General features: G+C 38.9%; 1 protein-coding gene across 1 annotated transcript in view; it reads left to right on the top strand.

The window, feature by feature from the left end:
• The first annotated feature begins 2148 nt into the window (after positions 1 to 2148).
• The window catches only part of scara3 (scavenger receptor class A, member 3), a 24104-nt gene continuing 10973 nt past the window's right edge, over positions 2149 to 15279 (top strand). Inside the window, exons 1-3 of the mRNA XM_035679347.1 lie at positions 2149 to 2652; positions 14129 to 14164; positions 15020 to 15061. Coding sequence (XP_035535240.1) covers positions 2646 to 2652; positions 14129 to 14164; positions 15020 to 15061 — 85 coding nt within the window. The 5' untranslated portion in view covers positions 2149 to 2645. The remainder of the gene's footprint in view (positions 2653 to 14128; positions 14165 to 15019; positions 15062 to 15279) is intronic.

The raw sequence follows: 15279 nt of genomic DNA on the forward strand, positions 1-15279 counted from the left end.
GTTCTGTGGATGTGCACATGACTAACTTATAATAACATTTGTGTTACCAGGTTGGTCTGTATCCTCCTCCAGTTTAAAAGTCATGGCCCTTTATTAATGACTTATTTACTTTCTGACATCAATTAGTTATACCTGTTAGTTAGTCATTAAGTATTTAATATTAATATTTTTTTATTTTTTTATTCTGATGAATCCATTAAATGTGTATTTGCGAATGTTAGTGTCATAACTTGTCTTTGAAGGAGCCAAATATTTTTCTCACAACCAGATATGCCAAATGTATGGAAGCCCTGGAAAGCAGGGGCTTTTAGGCGTTTGTTGTTAGAAAACATGGATGCTTTTAGTTCTGTTTAGGACAGGGGTTAGTGGTGCACGCAACCTCTTGTGGTCAAAATGAGTATTACAACAACACTTAGAAAAATGATCACAAGAAAAATTATTTCACTTGCCTTTCAGTACTTCTGTACAAAGGGGTCCTTGTAAGTAACTCATCACTGATTCTTTAAGGATTAATGAATGATTTGTTATGAAGTATGCCTTATAGGTTGTACTAAGCCTTTACAGAACAGCAAGAGAAGCAACACCTAAAAGTTGATGAAATCCACATTGTGTCGCATAATCACATAACAACAGCTGTTTATGGATCTTCCAAGTAAGTCACACATCTTCAAAAGCCAGCTGCAAGTCTTGATGACCATTAACCACATTTGGTTTAATATGGGACTGAGATCAAGTCCTTAGAGCCAGCTAACAGACACATTAAGTGACTATGTTTAAATGGGGTCTCTGTTGCTGTCTTATATATTACACTTCTGGTATTTTACTCGGTCAGAAATTCTGTGTTAGCTTGTTGGAGCTCTGAGTCAGTGTGTATATAATGGGTTTATGGCTATATCTTTTTCTACACTTTCCCAAACAATTCAGTCTGACATATTTGAGTTGGTAATGACCCACTGGAAAGGCATTGTATAAGCTTAGAGAAAGAAAGCATCACTTAAGTCTGCACAGCTGCTGAGTTGTGATTGAGGATGAGGATGAATATAATCCACTACAAGCAATAACACGCACCCATCTTATTTTGCAGTGTGTAACTATGGCTGTGTCTCATTCCGCCTACTTCCGTCAGTACACTGCTTATGTGCACTGACCACTAACTGCCGGAGTTGTTTAATAACTTTACTAGCGTTCACAATAATAGTATACTTGCTCGTCCAATTGGCTGAACTTAGCGTATGCGAAAGTAAGTACTTATTAAACAAGTAAGTACGATAATTTACTTGCCAAATAAATTATGTCTGGCTCAGTCCAGTGAGGAGTATACTGTAAAAGTGATGCAATTACACGACATACAATGTATTAAAATATTGAAAAACCTGACGTCCACTGGTCCCTCACCCTTCCGACTTTTAGTCGAAGAAATAGTCGTCACGTTTAAGTGGCGCTAGTAGTGTTCACATCAATTCCACACTGAATTTTTTGGACCCTATTTCTAGGGAGTTCATTCCAGGGTACTTTCATGGACACTGACTTTTGGTGTTATTCTACCATTATACTTAAAACTAATTGTTTGAAAAATTTAAGTTGTGCAAGTAGGCGGAATGAGACAGCCTATGTCATAGTGAGAGCAAGAGAGGAAATAAAGGTGCTGAAAGTCCACAATGCCAGACAGCCACTGGAGCTGCCCTGTCAGCTGGATGGCACAATGTGTGTGTTGGTGCGAGAATTACACCTGCTGTTAGTCTTACACACACACTAATAGACGAGGTTAGCTTGAGCAAGCTGAGAAGACGGGAAGTTGGTGCCAGATAGGGATTATAGCTTTGACGTGTGTGTGTGTCAGTGTGTGTGTGTGTGTGTAAGAGAGAGTGTGTAGGTGTGTGTTCACAGAAACTATTTTCCTGTCTCGCAGGCCAAGGCCACAGATATTCAAGGTGCTCACTCCACAATGTTCTAACATTTGTTAGCAATTAGCCTCGGCCACAAAACTGACTTTCAACAAAACACATGGACCCTCCCTCTCCCTCCCTTTTCTTTTTTTCACCCTGTCCCTTTTCCAGTCCCTCCCTCGTTTTCCAGTTTCTTTGTTTCTTACCACCCTTCTTCTTTCTCTTCATCCCCTCTCGCTCCATTTCCTCCCTCCCTCTCTGAAGTTGCACATGGTTTCTGTCTGAGGAGGTTTAGTTTCCTCAGGCTCTGGATGGAAGAGGGATGATGCCAGAAAGCTGCAGGCAAACACACATGTTCAAAACTTAATGGGGGCTTCGACTTGCTTCCTTCTGCACTGATAGACTTGCAAGGATATTTTAAATAATCTAAAAATCACTTTTGTAGGTTTGCAGAGTTTAATTTTTGCTTATATGGAATAGCATTTAATGTGGCTGAATCCTGAAGGGCTTGTTGTTCACAATTATTCAAATTTGTGGAAGTAAGACATCTTGGGACTTTCTTTTTTCTTTTGGAAAACTGGAAAATGTTTCATAATGAGTTCGATGGCACCTCGAAGGTAAATTGCTGACTACCTATTGGTGTTCCTGGACACTTGCTTTGTGGGAACAAAGGTGAAGAGGACTGCTACATCACCACCATCAAGCTGAGCATCAGCAAACTAGACAAGTTGTTTATAAAGGACTCTTGAGCAAGGAATCATGAAAGGTAAAGTAATTTGCCTGATTTCTTCTGTTATTAAGTGTTAATTCGCAGCACCATAAATCTCCTGCTAAGTCTTCCTGCTCCCTTGTCATGCAAAAAACTTCAATTCAGTCAACACCTCGGTGCATTTGCTACTTAAAAATGCATGCAGGAACAGTATCTGTCATTGTGGCATGCAGGCAGGCACCTGCACGGGGCACCAACGACCACATATGCTTCTCATCTGCAGTGTTGATCCTGTGAAAGTGCCAGTTTGTTGTTCTTGGATGTGAGACTTTGATCAGTCAGCTCTAAATCTCTATATATGTGTGCGTGCACACCACAGCCTCGTTTCATAAAACATAAAATGTTCTCTAACCCTGCCAATCTGTCATAGATGGACCTAATATCCCCTTTAAAAGAGGGCGAGTGAAAACATAACATTTGAATTTGAGCTTTTTCACAACATGGCATGAAAGGGGAGCTGCCATTGGCTTTGAAGAGGGCAAAGGCTCGTACATGTTTTCCAGATGTACAGTATGAGAGGTGACAGGCTGACAGAGATGGGAAGATGAAGTGGAAAAGAGGGGATTGCAGAGAGGGAATGAGAGGGAGCAGGAAGAAATCTCACCTGTGGGGTATCAGTGTGTACATAATTCATTACCAACAGTAATTGGCATATGATGGATTTATTTCTGTATTTATTATTGTTGTCTAACAATATTCTTTCCTCTTTTCTCTGTGGTGGTACTATTTTAATAAACCATTCGCTAAACCAAACAACAATTACCAAATCACAGCATAGCAACTGTAACTACACTCCAGCAACCCCAGCCAATGTTAGCCTACCTCAGATAGCGTTATGATTGACAAACTATTTGTTTTGTTGTCATCTTAAGCCGTTTCTCTTGTAATGTTAAATGTGAAAATGTATGCTTAGTACGTAAGCAGCCCAACAGTGATTTGTTGGAATGAAATAACAGCCTTGTCTTACATTTTTCCTTATTGTGCTTATTATACCAAGAATAATTAGCTCTACACAACGTTGTTTCTTTATTTAATGTTATCTTTTGGGATGCTGATCTTTTAGCACAATATTATGTAAGTAGCCTTCATATTCATATTAAAGACAAGAATGGAAAGCAAGAAACAGTAAATGTGGCTATCACTCATGCTAAATTAGCAGTTTAACAAAAAACAAATCTCCAAACAAAGTTCTTCTGCTGAAAAAAAATATATATATATATATATATATATGTATATATATTTATATATACCTACCACCTAGTGGTATCATATTTAGGATGTTGCATTTTTATGTAGGCTCTGCAGTGTGGTTTGGAACCAATTTTGTCAAGCAGTAGACAAAAAAAGGCTAGCTCATCATTACAATAATCCACCCTGTTAACAAAAGTGAGCACCAAGCAGAAGTAAGTTTTCTCTTATGTGGGTTCTTGCCTTTTAGTGCTGTCTTTCTGTTTCTGGGGTTTGATGGGAAATTTGGATTTATAAAAAAATAGTACATCAAAGACTGCATGATTGCATTACATCAAATAAGAAAAATCATGGCAAGAAATAAAATCAACCTCCAAGGAAGTCTTTGCTCCCGTTGAGCCTTGAGGAGAGAAGCAGCCATGAACCACAAGACGATACAGAAAATTAACTCCAAGAACATTTACAGTACTCTTCTCAGCCAGACAGTACAGGAGGTCTGTTAATGCGGTTTCCAGTCTTGCTGAGAGCGGGTCCAGCCCTGCCCAACCAGAACAAAACATGCTGCCTCATACATTCCTAACAGGGGGGAGGAGGGAGGGAGCCAGAGGAGGTGAGGAGAGGAGAGGCAGGGGGGACAGGAGACAGGTGTATGGTTGGCGAAGGAGAAGGAAAGAGTGAGCGAAGGGGAGAAGAGAAGGGGAGTTACAGAAAGAGAGATTTACTTGTTTTCAGTCCCATTTTTGCTGCGACAGCGTTATAAGTTTACAGTCAAACCATTTTAAATTTGTATTGAAAGGGAAACAAAGGAGAAATAATAGCTGATTGTCATGTTGACTTACTCTTTCTGTATCCACTGTGAGCTTTTGCATTTATTTTTGCTAGCTTGGATTAATTATCTGATTGTTTCTGCTGGACTTCTTCAGGTTTTTACCCCAATTCTCGCAGCATACACATAGAAATGTTGAATGTGCAGCAACTGGATTCTCAATTAAAAAGGCAGCCGTATTAGAACCTTGGTTAGTAATAGCAGCTGTTTATTTTTAATAGTTTTTCTTCACTTTTTTCAGATTTATTGGAAATACTGTACATGTTATTTTAATAAGGCATGTGGAAACTCCTATCCACATACTTCTCTGTACTTTGGGTTTGGGGTGGATTTTTTAATGGTTTGGGCTTTCCAATTAAGTAAAGTCTTGATGCTTCAGCATACAGTGACTTCAGACAATTTTCTGCTTCTAACTTCGTGGTAACAGTTTTCCTGTTTCAACATAACAATGCCCATGTGCATAAACTCATGTTTGAGTTAGTAGTTATTCAAAAATCCGTCACTAACTGTGTGTGTAAAGTTCTTAGTACTAGCTAGATCAAGTTACCCTATGAAAACATTATGCAAGACTTTAATAATGTGTACATCAGTTGCTAGGAAATCTGTACCGCTGAGCAATCAAAAACTACGGTATGGCACTATGGTAACAGGAAGTTACTGTAGCATCACAAGCTGAACTTCCAATAACAGTTTTACAGACCAACGATTATTATGTGTCCCTTAAAAGTTCCTAAAAGGTGGTTATAATGCGAAATTTGATGTAAGTAAAACAAAAATACGGAAGTCTGTAAATAAAGCATTAGAGAATATCGCACACGCCCTTCGGCCGCAAAGCCCTGTAAACCTAACCAGGCTGGTTTCTGCGTCTCTGCGTGGCAGTCTGAAGCGGTTTAGTCATGAGAAAACATGATGCGTTTATGGGATCGTGACTCTGAAAATCTCCTGTTTCACTGCCGAACCACAATAAAAGAAACATTCTCTTGCAATGGCTCATCTATAACTTCAGTTTCGCAGTCTGAAACAACACATTCCAGGCGTTTATAGTTTTGCGGGGAGACCACACATTCCAGTCAGAGGGCATCTATATGGCTTGGATGTCAACAGAGGTTGGAAAGGGACTCATTTGGCTTTATGAGTTGTGGTCAAGACCCCCACCCTGATCTGTAGCATGGCCCATCTCGTGACTCCTGGTTTCATTTAAGGCTGCGCTTTGCTGAGGTTCTTGAGGGGGATTTTCTGGTCAAAATAAATTAATAAATGAAAGAAACATTGAAAAGCATGAGATGTTACTACCCCATCTTTATGTAGAAATGGCATCTCTATTTGCGTGTTAAATGGCCTCGTTGAAGGGTGTGGAGAGGTTACAGGACGTTCAGGGCATGTTACTCACCGAGGATAACGTTTTGCACAATCCCCTGGTGAAAGTAACGTCCAGAGGGGGAATGAAGGGAAGGAGTGGGTGGGGAAGGGGTTTGGAAAGTCCAAAATCCCCCTAAAGAGGAACCACAGAAGAACCACAAACATGAAGTGGTGCTGATGGTTAGCTGACTCAAGTAGAGGCCTGGCGCTGCAGTCACAAACACCAAAGGTCTGATGGTGAAAGAGGATGGAGGGAGGAGGGCTGAGTGGCTCCATGTGGCTGAAGAGCAACATCCTGATATTTTTATTTTTATTTTTTGTGCTGGATAAAGTCTATTTTCTAGCCCTGCTTCCACGTAATTTTGTAATTGATACCCCCACTCACCTATACATGTATCCTTATGGAACTGATTAGAAACAATCAGAAATGTTTAGAAAAGCTCTGTAAACTAATCCGTAAGATGTCTGTCTCATGTCCTGTGTGTGCTGTTTTAACTTGCTGCTTGTCTGGATATTTTCATAGGTGTGGTGGCTGGCCAGTGTACATCATCTGAACCAGCAGCATACAGTACAGTATACTGACCAGGCCAAAATAGTCACTAAAAACTCCTCCTGAAGGGTTAATAAGATAATGTTGACTTGACAACTTTTTAGATGATTTATTACCTTTGTAGAGACGTTAAGACTCATACGAGAACCTTTTTTCTGTGATTTTGCACATATTAGGGTTGCAAGTCGAATGCACCAACAAACCATCATAAATTGCAAGTTTCAGCCTGATGAATGCCATCTGTTCATGAGGAGGTGTGCATTCCTGAGATTTGATCAGAAAAGCCCCTGAAATTGCCATATAAGGCTACCTGTTCTGCTCTGTGTGCGATAGTCATTCACAAAATTTTTTACTAAAAGTAAAGTAAAAAGAAGAATTTCAGTCCTGCTTTTCAAAATTGGAGCAGACAAAAACATAACAAATTTAGCAGCGAAAGTAGATGTATTAGGAGACCTGAAACAAACAGCAACACAGACATAAAGAGGTAATGGTTTGACATGAAGTTAGCCACTGAGATATGAGATGCATAAAGACCCTGTACAGGCAGATAATGTTTCTAACTACTGAAATGCAGAAGTTACTCTGATAAAAACCGCCAATAAAATCGTCAATTCTAAAAAAACTCTCAGTATATTGACAAGCCATGCTGGTGATAAAATGGTGAACATTGTTTATTTTAGTTAAATATCATTTCAGCTGATTTTGGGATCATATTTAAAAGTAATTTAAAGTCACTCAGTGAAAATGTTGATGCTGTTGGGTGGGCATAAACAACATCCTTCAATCTTTTATACTTCTACTATTAGTGCGCTTTTTATATCAAGTCTGGTGTATGCCTAAATGCTTTACCAGCCATAACAATTAGCTGTTCACACAAGGAAAATGTTAGTATTCAGAGAGACACTATTTGGCCAAAACATGTCTATCTCCAAATATTTGTGTACTTTTGGTCTAGGAATGTTTTCCATGGTTTGAGCTAGGCTCACTAGGCCCGACTAAGTCGGGCCTAAGTCATTCAGTTATATTTTAGAGGATAGCGTGCTTTGTGGCAACAGTTTGGGGAAGGCCGCTGGGTGAGTAAGCCGATTTGAGCTCTGGTCAGTTTGGATTCTCTTTGGAAATCTGTAGCATTTCATGGACTCACACTCACCTCTTATAATTTTGTGGCTTTTTTGCTAAACTATGTTTGGAAAAGGGACAAATCTTTCTCTTTTTGCCAACTCATAAGCAAAGTTGCCAAACAATGGATTAGCTTCAGATGAAAACTTTATTTGACTCCATGCAAAAGATCAAAACTGACATGATGTCTTTTTTTGACACAAAAGTAGATCCCATTTTTTTAATGGTTTCGAGGGCTCCTTATCCACACTGGGGTAACATTTCTTGCAGTTGGAACAACATGTCGGAGAAAACGAGTGACCTCCACTAGGTTAAAAAACTGGAAAAAGCCAAGTCTTACCTAATGGATAAAGTTGAGGATCTGGCGAACCGAGGATCTGCACATCTCCGCTTTGTAAGAGTTCCTGAATCTGCTGAAAGCCACAACATGCTTTGGTTCATGGCCTGTCTGATCCCACAGCTTCTGGGGCAGGATAACTTCTCTACCCAGCCAACGTTTGAGAGGGCTCATTGCACTCTAACCATCCGACAGAACGGCAGATCCAGTCCAAGGCCCATCCTTATAAAGCTGCTACAATTTTAGGATGAGGTAAAGAGCTTTCAACTTGCTTGTGAAAAGAAAGAGTTGATCTACAATGGGATCTTCATTTACTTGGATTACAGCGCTGACCTGACGAGAAACACTGGTCCTGGTCAAACTGAGACTTCAGGAACGTAAACTTAAAATTCTCGCTCCATTTTCCCTGCACACTGTGTGTTGAATGATGGTAAAGAGCAGCTATTCAGTGACCACAAAGCTACTGAAGCCATCTTCATTTTCTACAATGAACTCCTCCATGAACTCTCCAGCATAAGAGTCCCACAAGTTACTGACTAATGCCAGCTATCTGTTACAAAGTTCATGAAGAATTCTCATTATGGACCATTGTGATACTCTTGTGAGGTACAGTTGGATACTTTCTGTGGAATTTCTGTTATTCTTTCTGTTAATGTTGAGATGTTTACATTCAGCATGTTTAGTAGTATGCTCCTGCTGTGAATGGGATCATTTTCTGTTTATATACAGCTGTTGTAAAAGGTCGTACTGCTGTATTATGAAGAAAAATACTTTTTCACATCCTATCAACCAACCACCGGACAACTTTGGGATGAACTAAAATGCTGACTGTGATCCAGGAAAGTGTTGGACCTCACTAATGCTCCTGTGGCTGATTGGACCAAAATCAGGTGGAAAGTCTGAAACCGGTGGAGGTGGAGGCTGTTACAGCAGCTGATTAATGCCCATGGCTTTGGAATGAGATGTTCAAAGATCACATATGGGTGTAATGTTAGGGTGTCCACATACTTATGGTCATGTACTGTATTCGTATTTCACTAAAGTTGTTATTCATATTGAGTTCAGTTTGAAGTGGCCAAGAGCATTAACCATTTAAACACACAACGTGTAATCAAAACAACATTTAATAGTATTCTAGTGTTTCTGTGGTCAGCCGTAGCAATATTTTCAGTCCAGTTACCTCGATAAGTGCAGGTCAGCTGCTTTCCAGGTTAATTACAAAACCAAAAGACCAGGTGTATAAATAGCACTTAATAGGCATGCAATATAATTTGTCACAAAGGGTATTCTTGGCAGAATACAAAAGTATGGTCCTTTTCCTCACCTTGTTGTACTTTTGAATTACCCACTGTTCGCTGCTACATCCTTTGGAAAAACCTAATGTTTAGTTTCTTTGGATTTTCTTCAGCACATTTTTCAGGCCTCTCCTAGAAATACACATCCTTGCAGTATATTTACTTCTTGTTACAACAAGTGCGCACTTGCTGGGCTCTGAGTGCGTATTCAAACAGCAACCAAACTTTTCCATCCTCCGTCTGCCTCACAAACAACAAGATGTTGCCAACGTTTCTTGTTTCCTTCTTGTTCTGCAGAATGCTGTACTGCAGATAATCCATATTTAATTTAATCTCAAAAAGAAGTTGCAGTACAGTTTGTAATTGAGAAAGCTGACATTGATGTATTTATTTATAATACTGTTACAAATGAAATGCATTTTACCAGCCATTTTCTAACAGTTTGTTTAATGATCTGTTTTGTTGTTTAAAGCATCTAGAATTCCGCCTTAAACTAATTTCCTCTAAAGGTTAATAGAGTTCAGTTCAAATTAAGTTCGCCTTGTACCTTCAGGGTTGTTTACTGACCAGATCGTGAAAATCTGTTTTACATCTCTAGTTATGGACACTCATTATGTTACTGAATCTCAATGAGTTTGCCTTGGTACATTGGTGCATAAGAGAATCAAGCTTGAAAAATAAAAATAGAGACGATAAAAAGGAGCCACTACATACAAGTATAAGGGGAGAAAAAAAATTGGTTCACATCTAAACATTTACTTTATGACTGAGATGTTATCAGACCAGTGCTCCTAAGAATGACATCCATACTGGATGAATCCACATCTCAAGATTAACAGGAAGTAGTATCCCTAGCAAGACAGAAATGATGGGTGTTGGATGGGTGTGTAGCCTGTTGGATTTTCATGCAGGAAAGCAGAGTTTGCAGTTACCTAACCCTCACTGTTCGTAAACTATACTCATTTACTATAAGCACAATCTTTCCCTAGACTCAACCATTTTGTGGTTGCCATGTGCAGATACAGTAGAAAGCAATAATTTTGCAGAATCATTTAATGTCTGCATCCTTGTTTGGTGATAGGGATGCATCTTACATACAGTAGCAACATGATAGCAACATATTCAGGAAAAGGTTCCCCAACATGAACAAACCTTATTTTAACCCAAACCATGATCTGTATCTATACCTAACCAAGTTGTTTTTTTAGCCTAAACCTAACAAACCTTAACCACTCAGTTGTCAAATCAACAGTGTTTTGTATGGTTTTCTGAAGGCACAGACTGAGATGATGTCATCCTGTCAATAGGGGCGTTAGATTAGCAAACACTTTATTGTGTCTTCATTCTTGAGCCTTCTAGAGCATGGCTAAACTGCGTATTTTGTTGCTTAATTTGAAGGACTTGTTGCCTTGTATATAGCATGTTCTGCTTGTGACTTATTGGTTGCATATGTCTTCTGCTTGTGAGCAGTTCAAAAGAGTGATGTGATTGTAATACCTCCTTATTTTTTAAATATTTCCTTAGAGCCTTGAAGAGGTAAAACTATCCAGTATCCACTAAGATTATTTCAAACTTTGAAGATGTTTTTTATCTCATAATGCAGTTTCATTAAAAAAAGAAGAACACAGAGGTCCAAACCAGTTGGACTGAGATCTTGCTGTGATGGTGGTTATCTGATCCCACACAGTTACGGGAGAGCAGGGCACATGTCATGAAGGGTTTATGCAGATGCTCCTTGTTTGTTTTCACAAAAGGGAGTAAGTAGGGAGTAGTTAATAAAGTACAACTCACTTTTAACTTGAAAACATAATTAAATCAAAGCGTCACAGTGCCATTGGCTGACTGTATATATGTGACCTGGTAGGGCTGTGTTGTGCTGCTGTCAGATCAGCTCAGTTCTACTCTGTGTGTGTTGGACAGGTCGACTTCCTCACTAACGAGACAGACATTGGCTTTTTCCACAGAAAGCTGGGAAAACATAAGGAGAGAGAGAAAAAGAGAGGGAGGGAGGTGAAGGAGGAGAAGCATGACTGAGGAGCAGGCAGATATTTGAGGGTGGATACTGATTGTGATATTCTGGAATTTCAGCTTCCAATAGCAAATAATGTGCTGACTTTCAAACATTTCCATCTGACCATTTGCATTCCACAGAAGTCCAAAAAATGACAAGAATTCAGTTTTCCGTTTTAATCAGGGTGGGAGAGTCTCTGGAACAGGATTTACCAGTATGGGACATGAAAACTCCTCCATGAAACCCAGAATAATAATATCTCTGAAAAATGGTGAATGATTTTGTTTTCCACATTTTAAAGCAGTTAAATGTATTTTTTGGCCACATGGGATCAGCAGAACAAGCTGGAAAAACAACGTTTGCATATTTTACACCTTATAACGTTGATGAAAAGCTCCAGAAAGTATATAACTGCTTCCACATAGATGATGCCTTTGTTTTCATGTTTCTAATAAAAGACAAATACTGGCTTCATATATCAGGCAACTAAAGAGCAACATGTGAGGCAATTCTTCCTCACTTTCTACCTTTACTGTACTTTCTTTATTTCTGTCTTTTAGTTCTTTAGAGGTGGTTGCCTTCACCTCTTTTCCTGTTTTCTTCTCCCTGTCTCCTCCATCCGTCATTATGTCATCCACCCTGACCTCAGCTGTTCCACCACTGACTGACATAAACAGTCACCTCATCATGGCATTTGCAAAGTGCAATTTGGTTTATTCCAAATTTAAACAATAAGTGCATTTATAGAAAACCTAACATTAAAATGTTCCATGTTTGTGCCAACACCTATAATGCTACATGCAGACTGTTATTTGATTCTCACAGACAGTGAACAAAGGTTTTCTCTTTGAATTCATTACGAATATAGAGTTTTAGGTAAATGTTTGCACTAAAACAGTCTGGTGTAGAAGTGGTAAATACACAATGAATTATAAGGTTTCTATCTGTTTAAAAATCTACTTTATTCATGAAAAATTATGTTTTTGACCCTTTATCAAACCTTGTATGTGCAACTTCTCCTGGTTTTATTCTCTTCACAGCCATTTTTCTCTTGTTCTCTCCCTGTCAGAGGCCAAACTTCTGTTCATGTTGAGCTGATTATGTGGTTAACCACAGAGACTGAGCCAAAGCAGACACTTTGGTTTCAGAAATTTTGCATCATTCTGTATTGGCTTGAGAAATGGAATAAAACAGAAAAATATCTTTATATCCACGCTTACAGTTACACTGTATCTTTTCACTTAAATAAAAACACAGTTAAGGTCGCACAGTGGGAGTAACAGACAAGAAAAGTCCCACTGTAAGCATTTGCTCATTAGCATTTTGTACTGCAACTTCTGAATCTCCACAAATGTAGTGCTTAAAGAAATATTTCATGTGTTTTAAGCAACCAATAGTGATTGCCTTAGTGTTTTTCCAGTCAAACCATCATAAGCTTAATATGTTCCAATGTTTCACTGTATCCTGACTGTAGTACATGAGAGGCTCCTAATGGTATTTGCAATAATCCACTGCGACTGAAGAAAAACAACCAGTCAGAGCAGAGGAGGATAGTTGTTTGTTGAGTCTCATTCCCAGATCTCACACAGATGCTTTAATTGATTTAACTATATTTCTCAGACATTTTTATAAATGTTAAAATAGCTTTAAAATAAGTATTTTTGCCAAGGTTGGGGGACCTTCGTTGTCATGGGTACAATCACTGTCAGACTCTGCTTGAGGGGCTGGGGCGAAGAAAATAAAAGGGTTAGGGTTGGCAGAGGGTACTTTATCATCTTTTATCTACCACAGGGGCATTCAAGAGGGCAGTTGCATTGTTTTTTTAAACATGAGGGCACCAGCCGTCTTAGACCATCGATTTTTTGTGGAATATTCCTTTAAATTACACTGCATCTGGCTAGACTCAGTCAACACATTTTCCATATTTCCTGCCATGTCGTGTCAAGTCATTGAGTTGTACACATGTGTGACTGCATATGTTACATTATACAACAATGCTTTCGCAGTCTGACAACTCAGTCTGAGTGTCTAGCTGTCTCTCTTAAGCTAGTCAGCAACTTGCCAAACTCTTTCTGTCTATGAGTGCGTATATATATATATATGTGTGTGTTTCCCAGCTTTCTTTCTTCAGTCTCCCCTGCTGCTCCACTGAGTATTTTGCCTTCTTAAACATCAAGTACCACACCCGCAGTGCCTAAAGTGTGGGGTTGGGTACCAGTTTGGGTGGTGTACAGTTAATGACGTGTTGTCTAAAGTCCATTGCTATTACATACACTTATGAAAACATGAAGCTGATTGTGTTCTGGGATTTTAAAGTAAACCGGCCTTGTGTGGTTTATTAGGCCCTTTGGTTATATTCTGTGGAAGTCATGTGTCTTTTACTTCAGTCCTTTGCAGCCAGAGTGTGTGATGACAACCTCCTCAGACACATGTGCACACATACGCACATACACACAATACTCCCACCCGAAATCAGCGCACAAAACCAACAACTGTTCTCATACTTTGCACCACTATGGGGCTGTTTTCTCCTGAGTGAGCAAAGGCTCAGAGAAAACATCTGAGCAGAACAAAAACTTTCCTTTTTATGGTGCTGAGATAGCTGCCTCATACTGAACATACTCAGGATAATGTAGAGACTTCAGCGGGAGGCTGTGGGGGATTGTGAGGCAGCTGGTTTGTATGATTTATGACAAGCGTAATAAAAACTTGTTGGTGGCTCCAGCAAAATTTGTTTCAGTCAGTATTGTTTTTTTTTAAAATGTCTGTTTTGTGTCTTTTTTGGCAGACAACTATGGTGGATACGAGAACCAGCTTTTCAAAGGTAATGATTAGGGTTTTCTATTAAATATGGTACTGCCAATTAAATTCAAAGTTTGTGGGTAAATTTGGGAGTGATGCTTGTCTTATGTTAGTTGTTTGCTGCCCTTATTTGATCTTATAAGAAAATTGACCTTTTGGGACATGTATTTGTTTTGTGCTAAGCGTTAGATAAGAAAATGGATATTATTCTTCTGGCTGTGCGTTAAGTGCGGAGCTAGAGATTAGCTTATTTAGAGAACGGTAGCTAGCTAACTAAAAAAAATCCTCCTCGAGTTAAAGCTTACATTTTGATACGTTGTACTTTGTTTAATTTTTGCATTTCTGTTTGTGCACAGATTAAACAAACGGCTAACAGTTTTAGAGAGAGACAATTTATCCGATGAGAGAGCCAAGCTAGCTGTTTCCTTCTGTTTCCAGTCTTTATGCTAAGCTAAGCTAATTGCCTCTCAGCTCGAGCTCCATACAGATATAAAAGAGGTATCAATTCTCTGATCTAACTCTCGTCAAGAAAGCAATTAAGTGTATTTCCCAAAATGTCACACTGTCCTTTTATACAATTACAACCTACTGTTTACAGGGTTGGTTTTATTCCATGTTGTATCTTAATATATATAAAGATAAGAGTACAAAAGTGATTAGTCAGTATTTTCTGCGATCTGAAAAGTGAATAATAGGTACCACATTTTACATATTTTTGACTTAACTTGTGTGTTTAGCACCTTAACTGACAGAAATGGCAGGTCAATAAAACACTAAACATATTAAATTCCATGATTTCTTTGTTATTAGGTCAGTAGAAGAACGTCATGTTCTCAAATTCTCTATTTTGCATTTTTTTCCTTGTCTTGTTTTTCAGAGGAGGATTTTACTGGAGAGGAGGAAATGCCTTCATTTAGAGGTAAGGGCCACACACACACACACACACACACGCACACACACTTACACTCAAGCCTAACAACAACAATTATTTTTTTACACCAATGATATAATGTGTACACATAAGCAATATGTGTACATACATTGGTTATGTTTAAAGTTTGCCTTCCTGACTCCTTTTATGTGTTTGTATCAGAGTAGAACATATGATCATCTGATAAAACTAGTGCAGTGCCCGTA

Source organism: Morone saxatilis, unplaced genomic scaffold, assembly GCF_004916995.1.
Source record: "Morone saxatilis isolate NCDOM2014 unplaced genomic scaffold, NCSU_SB_2.0 Contig7, whole genome shotgun sequence".
Taxonomy (NCBI): Eukaryota; Metazoa; Chordata; class Actinopteri; family Moronidae; genus Morone; species Morone saxatilis.